The 18,215-nt window shown below is 33.8% G+C and overlaps 2 protein-coding genes across 2 annotated transcripts; one reads left to right on the plus strand and one right to left on the minus strand.

The window, feature by feature from the left end:
* Positions 1-1,640: 1,640 nt before the first annotated feature.
* LOC139197657 (uncharacterized) lies at positions 1,641-4,789 on the minus strand. Its single transcript, XM_070825599.1, has 4 exons — positions 4,438-4,789; positions 3,627-3,949; positions 1,827-1,922; positions 1,641-1,670 (listed from the first exon to the last, which is right to left on the minus strand). The coding sequence occupies exons 1-4, from the start codon at positions 4,787-4,789 to the stop codon at positions 1,641-1,643; spliced, it is 801 nt and encodes a 266-aa protein (XP_070681700.1).
* Positions 4,790-10,410: 5,621 nt separating this feature from the next.
* LOC103438914 (mechanosensitive ion channel protein 10-like) lies at positions 10,411-17,990 on the plus strand. Its single transcript, XM_017333164.3, has 5 exons — positions 10,411-11,767; positions 14,519-14,642; positions 14,888-15,181; positions 16,684-16,886; positions 17,563-17,990. Exons 1-5 carry the CDS (start codon positions 10,566-10,568, stop codon positions 17,831-17,833), a joined length of 2,094 nt encoding a protein of 697 aa, XP_017188653.3. The 5' UTR covers positions 10,411-10,565; the 3' UTR covers positions 17,834-17,990.
* Positions 17,991-18,215: the final 225 nt, after the last annotated feature.

The raw sequence follows: 18,215 nt of genomic DNA on the forward strand, positions 1-18,215 counted from the left end.
TGACACTTTGCCCGATGTTTACTTCTTGATTTCTTTTTTCTGCACTTCATCATTATCACCTATCCTTGAACATTTTGAAATCTGTTACAACCCAAACATAATCGGCATGTAGCTATAAACATAAAAATATACTTATATTATACAGGCAACGATATGTGGGTGTGTGAAGTTAAAGTTCCACATTAAAATGTTATAAGAAATTAAGTTTTAGGTTCAATTGTTAATGGTAACTGTATTGTAGAACTGATTTTACGAGTAGACTCTTACCGTCATGACAGTGTAAGGATGGTGTATGGTAAGACCAACCACCATATGCACACATGCAAATATAATATAAGTACAATGGAACGAAATAAATTTGGTATACTAGCTAGCATCTGTGCAAATTCTATATTAAAAAACATATATACAACATATGATTTGTCAAGTTGATTACCTATTCATCCGGGTGAATTCTTCCCATCTCATTGTCCTCGACCAATAAAATAGGAATTTCTTTATCCACTTTGAGGCCTAACTTTTTATAAAACTTATGCACAATTTCAAAAGGACGTTTGCATTTACTTGGATGAAAGATAGCAGTAGACAAATGATGCAGTAACCAAGGCTCTCATGCATGTATTGGAATCTACCAAGAGTCTCATGCGTATTGGTACCATCAAATTTGAGTTTTAGAGCAACACAAATAATTAAGTAGTCATTTAAGAACATTTTAAATATTTTTGAGGTAGAGCAAAAGTCCAATTTGGACTAGAGTTTCATTGTGTTGTATTCCTTATAAATATATGTTTACCATTGAGAAAGAAGACTTGAATGAATTGAAATATATTTTGCTTTGTGCAATTGAAGTGAATGATTTCTCCTTCACCAATCAAGCATTTGACTTGGTCGTGTAAGTGAATCCATGATTAACAACGTGAACGAGTTCCGTTGTCCCTAATTGAGTAAATCCCAAATTATTTATCCCTCGTCTCCTCGAGACCCCTTGGTTCTTCCTGCCTCAACTAACATTCCGAGCAAAGATTCACATATTCATCATGCCCTGTTGTCTGACAAATGAAACTTCCTAGAAGTAATATTGTTTTATAGTTGAGCTTATATATGTTTGCATTAATATGAACTTTCTCGGTACATGTATTATAATCTAATAAATTTTCATTAATATATTTGCAAAAAAAAAGGAGAGAAAAAAGGATCAAGTGTGAAGTTGTTTGCATGCAGACTGATCCAAAGCAGTCCCCCAGCCTCTCACAGTTAGAATTTTGCTTTCTTAAGTATCAAATCAAAAGATAATAAACAAGGATTGAGAACTAACTAAATACGAATTAGTTGAAATCTCAATCGCTCACTCGTGACGAAAAAATGTGAGGAAGAGAATCGTACCCCACGACCATTGCAGTCCTAAAGGGCATACATATATACTATGAGTTACGTTTTAGGGGTTTAGAGAAAGGAAGAGATCAACACTTTTCCATTTATTATTAAATAAGAAAGCCCATTCCTAGAGCCGAGGATGGGAATAGTAAAGCAAATATATATTTAGCTAGGAGAGAAGCTAGTTCCAATCAATTCCAAATAAATACTTTTCTGTACAAACCTTGAATCTGTCGCAAGTATTACACCTTGGAGGTCCATCAGATTCATGTATCTTGCAATAATCTCACATTATTCTGTAAGAAAGAAAAAAACGTTGAAATAGTGTAAAATTACAATAACCATATAAACTATTTTAAAAAGTTCCAAAAATTTCAAGCAAAATCAATAAATGAAAAGATATAAATTAGAATGGACTTGAAACAAAACATTGAAGATGATAAAGAACTTACATATCTTGTAACAGATGTGTTGCAGACATCGCATACAAAGTAATTTGGCCTCCTCCAGTCAACAAGAAATAAGCCAGTATCTTCCATCAAGTTGAACTGTATAATGTAGCATGCATGGTTAGTCAGAAACATAGGCTAATAGCTAATAGCTACAGATGTGATGCTTTCTAATTAGTAGGAAATTGTTTCCCATCAAATACTAATACAAGGAAATTAATGTCCCCAAAATATTTATACATGTATGGAACTTTTTTTTTAGTGTAATAGTAAGACAACTAGGTATTTAAAAAGTAATAATATTTTTCGGAACAATATATTCATACACAATTCAACAATCAATATTTAAACTTAATTGAAATAAGCATCTCACTCTTACTAATTGAATAATTTTTAATTGCCATTAAATTATGACCAAAGGTTCATCCATTAAAAAGGGAGCAAGACTGAAAAGTAAAAAAGATATACGGAAATATGCTTGTGGTTGTAGAAAAAAAAAAAAACTCAAGTTAGTTTTTTATTGCTAGAGAAAAATGAAAATAAAGTAATACACAATTTTTTCTTAGAGAAAAGAGAAAAATTAAAATATTAAGTATTGGCTCTACTTAATCAACTGTAATATAGACAAAATTATATGATGATGATTTTTTATTTTCAGTCAAAAACTTTTTTATTAGAAAATTTATATTAATATATAATATGTAAGAGGATGAAATTTTTTGAAGATCTTCATAAATTCGGGACCCTATGCCACCACACTTTTTATACACCCTCAACTTCGCCTCTCAAGAGACAACATGCAATATTAGACCACCCTTTTCTACAATATCTAGCTCAGCCCTTGCTTTGACCCATAAATCATGCATATTATGTAATCTACTCTTAAATAATGGCTTAGACAAAAGCGATATTGTAAGAAGAAAATAAAACACCAAACCAAAAAAAAAAAATATAATCATCATCATAAAGTAACCTCAAACTGCAATTTTTTTAGGTCTTTTAGAGTTGATTTGAGAGCTGCCTCCAATTTTTTACTCAAATTATTTGATTGCTTGAGTAATTGGGATTTTATGGCTTTGAACAAAAAAGAAAAGGAAAGCAGTTCTCGTTACTTAATCCTGGAAACTTGCATTTGGGTGACTTCTGACATATGCCATTTCAGAGTATATACCAATGAACAGTGGCGGATCCAGGAATCTTACCCCAAGGGGTCGCAGTGTAAAAGTTCAAATAAAAATTTAGGATGGAAAAACATATTGAAAATGAAATCATAGTACTTTCATTCATAATTCATAATGGAAACAATATTACAAACTATAATTGTCCACGACGAGGTTTCATATTTTGAAAACGAAGCATTATAGCTTCATTTTCAATACAAGCAAAAATATCTCTCTCAATATAAACAAGCAAGCTATCACTCAACCATTGATCTCCCATTTTGTTCCTAAGTGGACCCTTAACAATATTCATGACAGAAAATGCTCTCTCCACTGAAGCAGTTGCAACTGGTAAAACTAAAGACAATGTAATGAGCAAATATACATAATTGAATACTTGATGCATCCTTGTCTCCGCCATTTTTTTTGCAAGATCACCAATCCCTTCCAATTGAGAGAAATCACTACTGGAACACACATAATGAATATAAATCTCAAGTTGATCTTCAAGTGCCAAACGATCTACATCCGAAAAGTCTTGAGGATAAAATTGAGCAAGACGAAGTAACTTTGGTTTATCAAAAGCTACAAATGAATCTTTCAGACTCAAACATGCCATACAAATAAGCAACTCGGTATTTACCTCATTAAAGCGATCCTCTAACTCCGTAATTTGCTCATCAATGACATAAATAAAGAGCTCCACACGATAATGATGACGATTTGTCTTTATTGGAGCATAACGCCTTGACCTCCCTGGAAGTATAAATGCCTCTTCCATGTTAGGAACATCAATATGATGTTTTTCACAAAAAGAAGATACTTCATCAACCAATGCATCGAACCCATTATTCCTCATCCAATATAGCTTTTCCTTGCATGATTTCACTAAAGCCATTGCATTCACAATTTCTTGATCTTTCCTTTGCAATGCTTGTGACAAATCATTTGTGAGTCCCAATATGACTTTCATCAAGAAAAGGTGAAACACAAACTCAAAAGTAAGTATCTCTCTCATTAACTTATTTACTTCACCCGCACTTTCATTGGGATTATCATCAATAACCATTTGAAGCACATGAACCACGGATGAAAACATAGAAATGATGCTAATCAAGGTACCATAGTGTGAGTTCCATCGTGTGAGTTCCATCGTGTGTCACCGGCACGTTTGAGACTTGTTTCTTGATTTAAGTCTCGCCCCGTTATAAGACAATCATTTTCAAAAGCTATCACAAGCTCTTCTTGAAGTTGCCCTCTAAGTGAATCACGCCGCTTACAAGATGCTCCAACATGATTAACCACACTATTAGCCGTTGCAAAAAAAGAGGCAATGTCTATATTCTTCTTTGCTACGGCAACAAAAGCTAGTTGAAGTTGATGAGCAAAGCAATGAACATAATATGCACAAGGTTGTTCGCTCAATATCTTTGTTTTAAGGCCATTCAACTCACCTCTCATATTGCTAGCACCATCATAACCTTGTCCTCGTAGCTTGGAAATGCTCAAACCGTTGCGAGAAAACAATGTGTCAATAGCATCCTTTAGTGAACTTGAAGTAGTGTCGGTAACATGTTGGATACCCACAAATCTTTCAATTACATGCCCGTTGTCATCCACATAACGCAACACCATAGCCATTTGCTCTTTCACAGACACATCACGTGCTTCATCCACCAATATTGAAAAGAATCTATCTTTTAGACCATCCATGATAGCATCAAGTGTTTCAAGGGCACATGAATTCACAATTTCTTTTTTAATGGAAGGAGCTAGTAATTTGAGATTCCCCGGAGCATTTTCCATCACAACTTATCTAACTTTATCATTATTATCTGCAAGGAATTGCAATAACTCCAAGTAATTTCCCCTATTGCTTGAAGTGGCACTTTCATCATGGCCACGAAAAGGAAGACCTTGTCGCAATAAAAACTTAGTGCACTTGATTGAAGCAATCAAGCATGTGCGATAAGCCTTACGAGCTTGGTCAGAGTGTTTGCTCACTGCCGTTTCAATATGTGTAGCTTGATTCATCAAATTTGTAGCAGCTTCTCTAGCCTTATTATGAACACTCCCAACCGGTCCAACATGCATCTTAAATCTTTCTCTCCCTTTCTTCCAATTCTTAAATCCATCTCCAGTGAAAGCTTCACTACCCACTTGTTTAAAATTGGTTTTAAAGAGATAGCAATAGAGACAAAATGCCGCATCTTTAGATACACTATACTCCAACCAATCAAACTCATCAAACCATTGGGGAATGAAGCGTCGATTAATTCCCGACATATTAGTTATTGGGAAATTATGACCTCTAGGTTGACAAGGTCCTTTTTGTAGATATAATCTTCGGACCTCATCTCTCATATTAGCGTCATAATCTATTATTCGAGTTCTTAATCCAGGATCCGCTTGAAGATTACCCAAAACATCATCTAACTGACTTTGTCTTGAACTTGGAGTTCTTGAACTACCAACAGTATTTGAACTATCAACATTATTCGAACTACCCGAACCGGATGATGACTTTCTCTTAAAAAACCGTTCCATAATAATGCTACATATACAAAATATTCAAAATAAATACTCACAATATAAACAAACCATAAACATAATCAAAATAAATATGAATTGGATTTCAATTAAATTAAATATCTCATCTTGCATTCTACATATACAAAATAATGAAAATAAAAACTCACAATATAAACAAACCATCAATATAATCAAAATAAATATGAATTGAATTTCAATTAAATTAAATATATTCTACATATACAAAATATTCAAAATAAATACTCACAATATAAACAAACCATAAACATAATCAAAATAAATATGAATTGGATTTCAATTAAATTAAATATCTCATCTTGCATTCTACATATACAAAATAATGAAAATAAAAAATCACAATATAAACAAACCATCAATATAAACAAACCATCAATAAAAACAAACCAATAAAAACTCACAATATAAACAAACCATCAATAAAAACTCACAAAATAAATATGAATTGAATTTCAATTAATTAAATATATTCTACATATACAAAATATTCAAAATAAATACTCACAATATAAACAAAGGGAGGAGATGGAGTTGGAGCCGCCAGCAGGGGAGCAGCAAGGGAGGAGATAGAGTTGAGGGTTTGGGGGCAGCATCAACAAGGGAGGAGAGGAGTTGAGGGTTTGGGGGGATTGAGTTAGGGTTGGAGGATGAGAAAACAAAAGAAATTGGGGCTTTTGATTGTATAGAAGTCGGGTAGGAAGGCTGGGACTGGGGGGGGACACGGTGGGAATTTCTTTTTTCTTTTTTTTGTTAGGCCTGGCCCAAAACGACGCCGTTTTGGCCAGGTCATTTAAAAAAATTTCCTGGGCCAAAACGACGCCGTTTTACCCGTCTGTTTTGAAAAAAAAGAACCGCGCGCGAGCGCTGCTTCTTCTTCCTCTACTTGCCGAGTCTTCGTTCAGGCTTTTTGTCGAACAGTTGGCGTGCGAGTCCGACTCCGAAAACCCCAGCTCCAAGAGGTCGCATATGGGAGCTTCAAGGTTGTTTCCATGGTTTCCAAGGGGTCGTGCGACCCCGACGACCCCACTGTGGATCCGCCACTGCCAATGAAGGAATTGTTGATTTGGGTGAATTTTTCCATTTGGGTGAGTACATTGACAGTTGAAATTAATTTTGCAAACTGTGAAAACCATCGAAGGAATCGAATATGCGAAAATGTCCCTCACCTTTGCCCGACGAAATCTTCACTTTGCCCGATGAACTATAAACCCTAAACCCTAAATCCTAAAATATACCTTCACTCGACGAATACTTTCACTTTAATAGACAAACTTTTCCGTTGAGCAAAATTACCTCCACCGACGAACTTGCTTTCCATCGGGCAAAAGATGGTGTAATACTCGGCAATTTTGTCCCTTGGCGCGAAATCTTTTCCCGACAAAATGTGCTTTGCCCGTCAAATTTTTTCATTGCCTAAAGTCTTAAAAAAAACTCAAAACGGTGTGACGGTATTTTTTTATTTTGTCGAGTAAAGTTATTTTGCCAACAAAAAATTGTCCGTAAAGCAAACTTTCGTCGGACAAATAATAATTTCTAGTATGTAAGGCATGATCACAGACCCACAGTAAGGCACGGTCATAGCAAGACATGGTCACAGCAAGATAGCGGTATGGCAAGCAAGCACATGGCAAGGTAAACACGAAAATCCCCAAAAAAATTTAGGTCAAAAGCAGAGGCAAGGCAAAGGTAAAATAAGGCAAAGACAAGAAAAAAGCAAAACAAAAGTAAAGTTAAGGGCAAGGTAAGACAAATTAAGGCCAAAGCGATGAAAAATTCTAAATTTTCATTTTCGTGGCGAATAAATGTAACCTCATTGAACAAATTTTTTTAAATACAGGTAGTTTTGTTTTAATACAATGATATATTAACATTAAAATAGTAATAAAATAAATTAATATCATTAAATCGTTGTAATAAATGTATAATAAAAGTAACCTTACTACATATGAGTAATTATAACTCACAGGCCTCATCAATCATCATCACAAAGACGTCCTCACACGACATGCAATCGGTAGATTTGGTACGTCATAATCAAGCGCATCTGGCTCCATTCACACTCTTGAGACTTTGAGTTGGAAAACATAAATTTTGGCCTTATATAATAACTGAGATATGAAACCTCAAAGATGTTGTTGGAACTAATTACATGATATAATCGAATAAGTTATAGTAAAGAAATATTTGAAGTGTTGGTTTTTCATTCGATTTTCAAAAAGTTGTGGATAATAATGCTTATTTTTCTTCATCATCGAGAACATAATGGAGAAGTGACAAAAAGCACTGCCAACCTTCGACAGGACGACATAAATGTTTTTCGTCTTTTGAGGTGACGAGTGGCAACAAATCATTTTGTTGACTAATATTACACATTAGGAATCATCTAATCTAATAGTTCGTTAGTAAATCGAATGGGATTTGGTTCCATCTGGATCCAAATGGTAAGAATATTAAAGATTCTAATATTTTAGTCATTTATCGTACATAATACAGTTAGAAATTATTTAAATTTTATTATTTAAAATTAAACATAAATAGTAACTAACAAAAACTAATCGCACGATGTACGATTAACGATTAGAATGTGAAGACTCCTAGGATTTCCACAAAGAGGATCCTCATCCCTCCTAGGATTTCCACAAAGAGGATCCTCATCCCTCAACCATGAAAGGAAAAAGGGAGCTGCTTTAGAGTGAATTTCAATTCAGTAAATATTTTTTAATTTTGGTAACTAATTTTTAATAAAGTTTAAGTGTACCAAACAAAAAAACAACGATGCTAAATGTACTACATGTGTATACTAAATATCTGAACTTCACATTTGTATGTCGATTTGCAGTGGTCGATGGGGGCGGAGACTGGAGATGAGGTGGAACCGCCAAATTCTGCAGGCTACTACGTGCATTTGTTAACTTCAAACCACTTACAGCGTGAAAAGAGTTTTTAGTGTGAAAATGTGAGGACAAAGTCCCACATTGGTGAGGAACCAAACTATGTAAAAGTTTATAAGAGGCTAAGTTACTTCCCATATTTTTAATTGATTTTATGGTAGAACCCCAACTTTCTTCATGGTATCAGAGCAAGTTGGCTCACGTGTGAAACCCAACTGACACACGTGCTCCACGATCACTCCCTTTGTATTGTCCACGTGTTTGACTTGAAACTTCGCCACACGTAAGAGATGTGTGAGAATGTGAGGATATAGTCATACATTGATAAGAGATCAAACCATGCAAGAGGTTATAATTAGCGGTTGAGCGACTATTTGTCCTTAAATAAAAACAAAAAATAATATCATGAGGTTTTTAGGATTACGTACCTAAAACCCCCAACTTTTTTGTGTTATTCCAAATTGGTCTCAATTTTTTTAAACATTATAAACAAGTACCCAACTTATTAAATAGATCACATTCGTTAAGCCCCATTTAATTTTTCAAATATGGATTATATTCAAAACCCACTAACTGGGTATATCATGAACAATATTAATATTAGTTGCTTCAAAATCTAAATTTCAACGTAGATGATATAATATGGAATCTAATGATCAACCAGGTAATGAATTGAATTGAATTGAAAATGGACCCCAATTGAAATTACATAACGAGGACAATCTCTTAACAAAGAAAAGGATTAAGAATTTAGATAGGGTTTCAAGGAGTTTGTTTGTGCTCATGTGATTTTCTCATTTGTCGATTCTCGACTCGTAAAACTTACAGTTCTTTGGGGGAGGGGGGTGAAAATGGTGGTAGCTGCATCATGGCAATCCATACCATTTTAGCAACCTCCATGACCTTCTTCTCGATGTTGGCTGCTTGAGTTGTAGGGTTGAGTTAGTGGTTGTCCGTTGGATTTGGAGTTGATGGCATGGTGGAGTGGTGGGAACCGTTAGTTGGTGGAGGCTATGTTTATATGATTTTCTATTGATTTTGAAGACAAAATAAGCAAGTTAATTTAACATATTTTTTGAATAAAAAATCAACAGATTTTTAACTAGGGTTTAACGAATGTGACATTTTTAATAAGTTGAGTACTTGTTTGGAATGTTTAAAATTGATGAGATCAATTTGGAATGACACTAAAAAGAATGAGGTTTTACGTACTTAATCTTTATTTTATTTTATTATTATTTATCTTGAGGGTTGTTTCAAAAATTACCGTAAGGGATGCATGAGGAGTTTATTTTCAGGAGAAATATTTCAACTGTGTATGGACTACAGAGTGATACACCACATGTCATTATACAAGTGAAGGGGCACTTGAAAAATAAAATTTCCCTCTACTTATATGTATCCTGTATTCCGAGCACACTAAAATCTTTTTCTATTTTCAGCTTCCCTTCAAGTAATCCATGCAATATTTCATTCTATTAGCATCGTAAGAGGGCGAAATAGGACCGCCTATTTTTTAAACACCTCTAACAGCGATCAAATATAGTCGCCTTGAAGTTCCTCTAACGACTAGCTCGTCGTCGACTAATGTCCACCGCGCGCATCAGGTTATTAACCCATATACAATCAGGCGACAGGATCTAAACTTCGTCGTATTGGGTATTTTCCCAACAAAATTGTCTTCGTTGGCTAAAATTTTGTCGCAACCATAATTTTTTTGGGTAGTAATTTGATAATCCAATACATGTATATACACATATACATATACATATTATATACATATGACCTAAAACTTTTTCGTACATATCAAAGGTTGCGGATATGATTGTTGTGGTTTTAGACTGCCATGTATCCAATATGTTGGGCTATGGGTAGGTGTTCCCCACAAAATTAAAGTAATGATTCATAAGTAAAACGTGAGAATTGCAATCTTCATCTACAATCTAGAGTATTTAGTGGAGAATCAGAGAGAGAGAGAACAACAGCTAGCTTCCATTGATCAATGATGTTTTCTTCTTAAATCTTGTATCCTAGAGGGAACCCAACAGATTTCCACAGCCTTCCATCCAAGTATACTTTTGTTTTTTTTTTCTTTTCTATTTGAGAGTTGAAGGCAAGCCATGGAGGTCCAGAAGAGCAACACAGAGCATGTGATAGTCACCATAGACCAACCAAACCCTAAACTCAAACAGTCACCCCAAGCAGACTCTAATATTTCAATCCCACAACCCTTATCAAGTGCAAAAACCCTTAAACGCCTAAAATTCTCGAAGCCCCGGTCACGGTTTGAGGAGATTAAGTACCCTTTGCCACCACGAACAATTCTCGAATCGGAAGAACTCCAACACTTAAACCCATCCCAAGACAATAACTCGTCCACGGATGAAGATGACGATGAAGACTGGTACGAAAATGAAGAAGACGATGAAGATGGGGACGGCAAGCACGTAAAGCACCGAAAGAGAAGGAAGAGAAAGATAAACAAGCGAGCTGTAATTGAGTGGACTTTGTTTCTCATAATAATGACTTGCTTGGTATGCTCCCTAACCCTAGATGTTCTGAAAAATAAAGTGAAATGGGGTTTGGAGATATGGAAATGGTGTCTAATGGTCATGGTTTTGTTTTGTGGGCGTTTAGTCTCTGGTTGGGTTGTGGGGTTTCTTGTCTTTCTCATAGAGAGAAACTTCATGCTTAGAGAAAAGGTACTCTACTTTGTGTTTGGTTTGAGGAAGAGTTTCCAAAATTGTGCTTGGTTAGGCCTTGTTTTAGTTGCTTGGACGATCATGTTCCCTGACAAGCACAGCAAGGTCCTCAAGAAAGTCTTTCGTGCTCTTATCGCCGTGCTAATAGGAGCCACGATATGGCTGCTTAAGATTTTGTTTGTTAAAGTCTTGGCATCCTCGTTTCATGTAGCTACATTCTTTGATCGCATGAAAGAGAGTGTTTTCCACCACTATATTTTGGAAACCCTATCTGGGCCTCCACTAGACGAGGACGAAAGGGAGCTTCCACATCATCGTTTTCAGGCTTCGAAGTCGTTGCCCGCAAGGCTGAGAGACAAGTCTCATCCAGTTTCAAGGTCTTATAGGCGAGAAGGGTCGAGGAGGATTGACATGGACAAGCTTAGAAGGTTGAGCATGACGAGAAGGGCAACGGCGTGGAGCGTGAAGAGGCTTGTAAACTACGTTAAGTCTTCGGGGTTGTCCACGATTTCGAGAACCATGGATGATTTTGGAAATGCAGAGTCGGAGATTACAAGTGAATGGGAGGCCAGAAATAGTGGTCAAAGGATTTTTAAGAACGTTGCCAAGCCCGGTGCTAAGTAAGTTTTTCACTTTTCACTTTCCCTAGCTAATGTACTTTTACCTTCACTAAATAATTTGCATATTTAAAATAGCATGTGGTGGTGCATCCTCAATGAGTACTAGGTTAAGATATCATGATGCACGGCAGCCCTCTTTATTATTTTTATCACTTAATATATAATAAGTGCTTGAGACACTACTGATGGTTCATCATGCATTTGAAGTAATTATATATATACGGTCCCTTTCTTACTTTTGCTTATTTTTTCAATTTTGGACCATGAAATGAACATGCTTGATGCATAGTTATCTCCTTGATTAATTTTTTATATATGGTCCCTTCTAGCAGTTATCTCCTTGATTAATGGAATACTTTTCAAATATGAAACCCTCGAGTGTCACTTAACAGACCCATTGATAATGTTTTTATGCTTTACTATATATAAGGACATGTTTACTTACAAAAAAAATAAGAGATGAGCAGAAATGGGTATGAGATAAACAATCTTTGTATATTAACGGGATATACACACCTTCATTTTAATGGTATGCCATGCTCAGAACATATGGGACAGATCTATTTTTTGAACACATAAATAAGAATGATACATATTCTTTCAAATTCCATTTCTTACAAGTATACATGCCATAAAATTATTATGCATAGTTTTTCTATGCCTGGCCAACAAAAACAATAAATTTATTGTTTGTATACAAACAGTTTTCTTATTAGACGGTTTGAGATGTTGAATTGTCTTTTATAATTTGATTTCAAATTCTTTTCAGTGTTGAATGTTGATTAGACATAATATGTTCTATTTTGTGATATTATATTGGCGCCCTCAGAACACAGTCTATATACCAAACTAAAATCTTACCAAGACTCAAAAAGTGTCTCATCTTTTAAGTTTTTTTTTAGCCTATAAAAGTATGCATTAACTAGACTTGGTTTATGAGTACACTTGTTATATAATGATGATACAAAGAAATCTTAGAGCCTTCTAATTGAGAGCTTCTTACTTTTTTAATCAGTAAGTGTAGTGTGTTTGATTAAAATTTTTGCCCTTTTAATTTGTAGCCATAGCACAATTACTTCAATATACAGAAATAAAGGGATTTTGCTTGCAATATATTAGTTGTAGTGTTGTACATATAAGAAGGGCACTCACTATATTCATAATTCGGCATTTTAGCCAAAATGATTGTTTTAAAATTGGTATAACTCTTCATTTTGGTTCCTATGATTTAAAATCGATATAAGTAGTTCCTGAGATTGTCTATTATCAATCATTTTGATCATTCTGTGAACAATCTTTGGTAAATTAAGGGTGTTTTTGTCAAAATAACTCATTCACTTACACTGGTGTTTGTTTAATATAACATAAATGTTTCACAAAAGCACAAAAATGATTGACGATAGACAATTTCAATGATAATTTCTATTAATTTTAAATCTAAAAAACCAAAATTAAAAGTTATACCAATTTTAAAAACTATTTTTAGTAAAAACCTTTAACAATTCACGACTACCAAATGTCAATAGTGGTCATGGCATCTACCCTTATCATCTATTATCAATCATTTTGATCATTCTGTGAACAATCTTTGGTAAATTAAGGGTGTTTTTGTCAAAATAACTCATTCACTTACACTGGTGTTTGTTTAATATAACATAAATGTTTCACAAAAGCACAAAAATGATTGACGATAGACAATTTCAATGATAATTTCTATTAATTTTAAATCTAAAAAACCAAAATTAAAAGTTATACCAATTTTAAAAACTATTTTTAGTAAAAACCTTTAACAATTCACGACTACCAAATGTCAATAGTGGTCATGGCATCTACCCTTATCATTCTACGTACGTCCTTGAGCACAATAGCGATTTGTGAGTATAAATGGCACACAGCTGGCACACGTGGTCGTACGAGTTGCGTGGTGCACTGAAAGATGCACTACTTTTCTGTAAAACTGTAGCCTTATTTATTTATTGAATAATATTATTAAAAAATAAATATTTAAATAAATATTTAATAATAATTCAATCATCATAATTCATATTATTTGGTTTATAAAATTTAGTTTAGAAATTTAATTAAGTTGCATATTAGAACTCGTTAAAGGCCGATTCACATTATTATGCTGGATAAAAGATTTTTTTTTTTAAAAAACGATATTATCTACGCTAAAGGGGAGGGAGTGTGCTTAACTTCACAATGAGTTAGTAATAATATGGTTCAAACTTGCCTTTAGCGATAATCGAACCTAAGACCTCTTACTTACAAATGAAGGGAAATACCTGTACTAAATGACAGATAAAATAAATTAGATGTGTCTATTTATCTATCTCTTTGACTCTTCTTCCTAACATTATTCTTATTTATTTATTTATTTATTTAGTTTTTGTTAAATTTAAGCATGCTCAACGACGTACGTTGAGAAACCATACTAATATAGTATCGAGTTTGATGGTGTCTTAAAATAGTGAGGTATGGAACTCGAAACATGCCAAAAATCTGAATAATCTAAATTAACTAAGTTACAAGTCCTTACAATAGTCTTTTTGGCTTGACTGTTTTCAATTGTTATTATATCTACATGCTGAGCAATGAGCATGCATGAACTCATTGATATCATAATTTAGCTAACATTTTGGTTTTAATTAGATATTTTTTTATTATGTAGCCTTTCGATAATTGAGACCGACCAGGCCTCGATGAATACCATTCTCAAAGTTTTAATTTTTTTCTGGCGTCCTTATACAGATACATAGAAGAGGAAGATTTACTACGGTTCTTGAAGAGTGATGAAACTCACACCATATTTCCTCTCTTTGAAGGAGCAATTGAAACTGGGAAAATAACGAAGTCTTCCTTCAGAAATTGGGTGGTGAGTTTCAATATAATTTACAAATAGCAATTTCCTCGGTCAATATATAATGTTGTCGCCAGAAACTAAAGGAAAGAAACAACAAACATGGTACTAAATGAAATCAAAACAGCACACATTGAACTATATAGACGTACAAAGCTAATTAAATTGCAGTGTCTCTCCGTAACAAGATCAGTTTGTCTGTCTAAATAGCATTACTCGTTTTCTGATAATAATTTTAAATTGTTTGACTGGTTTTATAGGTGTATGCCTATATTGAGCGTAAAGCATTGGCTCACTCCTTGAATGATACCAAGACTGCTGTCCAACAACTTCACAAGTTGGCGAGTGCGGTCGTAACTGTAATTATAACCGTGGTGACCCTTTTGGTGATGGGTCTGGCCACAACTAAGGTGATCTTTGTTGTTACGTCTCAACTGCTGCTTGTGGGATTCATGTTCCAGAACATGTGCAAAACTATGTTCGAGTCCATCATCTTTGTGTTTGTGATGCACCCCTTCGATGTTGGTGATCGATGTGTGGTGGATGGCGTGCAGGTCAGACATATTTATATATTTTATTTTTTGGAATACCTTCTTTAGGAAATTATATTAACAACCCATTGTACAAACCTTTTTTCTTCATTCATCTCTTAGAAAAAAAACAAAATCGATTATCTTGCGGTCCCAATTTATAGGTACGTACATAGAGAAGGTTTTGAGGAGTAATTTTTTGTAAGGGTAATACTAGGGAGGTCAAATTTTTAAAGGAAAATTAACAAAAAGTCTAAAAAAAAATTAGTTTTAATGAAAAATGATAAATAAATGTGTAGTGAATAGTACCTAAAAAAGGTAAAAATAAATGTATAGTGAATACTACCAAATTTGCAAATTAAATGATGTGTCATCAATAAGAAATAAACATATTAATCAGCATTTAAGTAATAACTCAATCATCAACATCCACATCATTTGGTTTACAAAATTTAGGCTAACTGAAAAATTTGGCCGAAAAAGATGGAAACTTGTGGTGACCGAGGACTTTCTAGAGTGTAAATATAATATTGTGAATATGATATTAACTTACAAAGAGAAAAGGTGTTCTGAGTAGGGGATGGAAAGGAATACATATTTTCTAAGGTGTAAATAAAATAGAAAATACAATTTTATAAAATAAATAATAATCTGAAGAAAGAATGAAAATTTAGAGCACCATAAATAAATGAGGCTCAAAATTGAGCAAAAATTAGGATGATCTGTTGTCACAAGTCTTATAGGTGGTTTGGGAGTGAGGTGCTTAAAAAAAAACACCCATGAAAAAAAACTGTGAGAGTTTTAGGTGTTTGGTAAATTGAAAAAAAATGGCTTATTTTGAAAGTTGTTGTGAGAATAAGCTGAAATCAAAGAAAAAAGTTGAAGCTGCTATTTGCAGCTTTGGAAAACTGGCTTTTTTCAAAGCACACGGAACTACAGTGCTCCTTTAATGAAAAGACCCACTATTAGACTGCTTTTTTTTTTTTCCAAAAGCACTTTTACAAAAAAATTTACCAAACACTATGCTAATTTATTTCACAGTCACTTATTCTCACAATAGCTTTTTTTCAAATCACAGCAATACCAAACTAGCCCTTAATGTTGGAGATGAAAAAAGTATTGTACGTCAAATTATTTAGGGTAATGTTTAGGTGAGGTATTTTCAAATTTCAATGCATTTATGCCAAAAAAAAAATGGCCACAAAAAGATAGATGTCAAAAATTAGAAAATGCACTACATGATTACAAAGATATGTAAAAGAGAATTATAAATGACTCATTCATTTCAAAATCTCTCACACATGCCTCTTGATCAGCTCATGTAATGCCCTTCTAAGCCCTCCTATTTAACTTTTTATGATGTATTTCTCCATCGTTATGCCTTAGTTGAATTCATTAGAACCTTAGTGAAGAAAATAAAGTAACCCTATCAATACTAAACATTGCATAAGCATGGTTTTGGAATTGGCCTTGTTATTTCCTCTAGGATGATCTAAATTTAACGTTGAGTACTTATTTTTATGCAGATGATTGTAGAAGAGATGAACATTTTATCAACCGTTTTCTTAAGATACGACAATGAGAAAATATACTACCCAAATTCTGTGCTTCTTACAAAGCCCATTAGTAATTTCAGAAGGAGTCCAGATATGGCCGACACTGTTGATTTCACAATTGATGTCTCTACTCCAGTTGATGATGTTTCTGCACTCAAGAAGTCCATACAATCGTAAGCAACCCATCTCATCTACCTTGCATATTTATATTTCCATTTTTACAAGGTTACATGATCGAAATTATTAAGGTAATATATATATATATATATATATATATATATATATATATATATTTCACCCTGATTATAAAAGCTATATCTTGTGATACCATATTTCTATTTACGTGTATAATTGGGTGCTAATTAAGTCATAGGTCACCAATTTATTAGGTCGATATATATGGACTATAATATATGTACATGCTTGGTACGTAGTCCTTAATTGGTTAATCCTAGTAAAGTTGGAAGCGAATTTTCCAAGGAAATATGATTTTTTTTTTTTTTTTTTTGTGAGAACACCATATGTTTAAGTTTAATATATCGTTACCGTTGCATTATATGTATGTCACATGCTAAACCTTTTTCTGAAACTAAGGATAGATTAGTTGCAGTAAACAACAGTTATATAATAAGAATAGATTAGTAATTTTACACATTCAAATAATAGAAAGAAAAACAAAATCAACTCTTTTATATTCCATAATTTTCTCTCACATGCAACATGTAAAATTGTTAGTTTTTTACTATGAAAAGTCACAGGAAAACACTTTAAACTACAACATCATTACATATTCAAACATATGTTGAGGAATTAATTTTTGGTTACAAATGTTGCGTGGAATTTGTGCAGATACCTTGAGAGCAAGCCGAAGTATTGGAACCAAAAACACTCAATCCTAGTGAAGGAGATAGAGAATGTGGACAAGATGAAAATGACGCTATGTGTTCAACACACCATGAACCATCAAAATTATGGGGAAAAGAGTGCTCGAAGATCAGAGCTTGTGTTCGAGTTAAAGAAAATTTTCCAAAATCTTGGCATAAAGTACCATCTTCTTCCTCAAGAAGTAAACATGCCGCAATTCAACACAATCAACGGGAGGTTAACCATGGCTTCTTAATCACTACCATTTTCCATCAGGGCCATGGAAATTTACCTGCACTTCACTATGTTAGACATGTTTGTCCTTTGTATGCCTAACTTTAATGAATCATACATTGGAGATGCAACTAATGGGGTTTTCAAGCACTCGGAATTTTACTAAAAATTATTTGCAATTCTGACTTTTGTTTTTGCAACCCTCCTCCTATATACTTCTTTCATTTACAATCTTCCTCTTATTGGTCAGTATTCAACAAATTCAAACCTATTTTTTCCTGTTCCAAATTAGAACTTTCAGTTACATAGCACCATTAACTCTAACATTTGTATTATACTTATATGACATAAAATTAATAAACATTTGATATTCTCTTCTCACAACGATCCGTCGGTCCCTCAAT

Source organism: Malus domestica, chromosome 07, assembly GCF_042453785.1.
Source record: "Malus domestica chromosome 07, GDT2T_hap1".
NCBI classification, from domain to species: domain Eukaryota; kingdom Viridiplantae; phylum Streptophyta; class Magnoliopsida; order Rosales; family Rosaceae; genus Malus; species Malus domestica.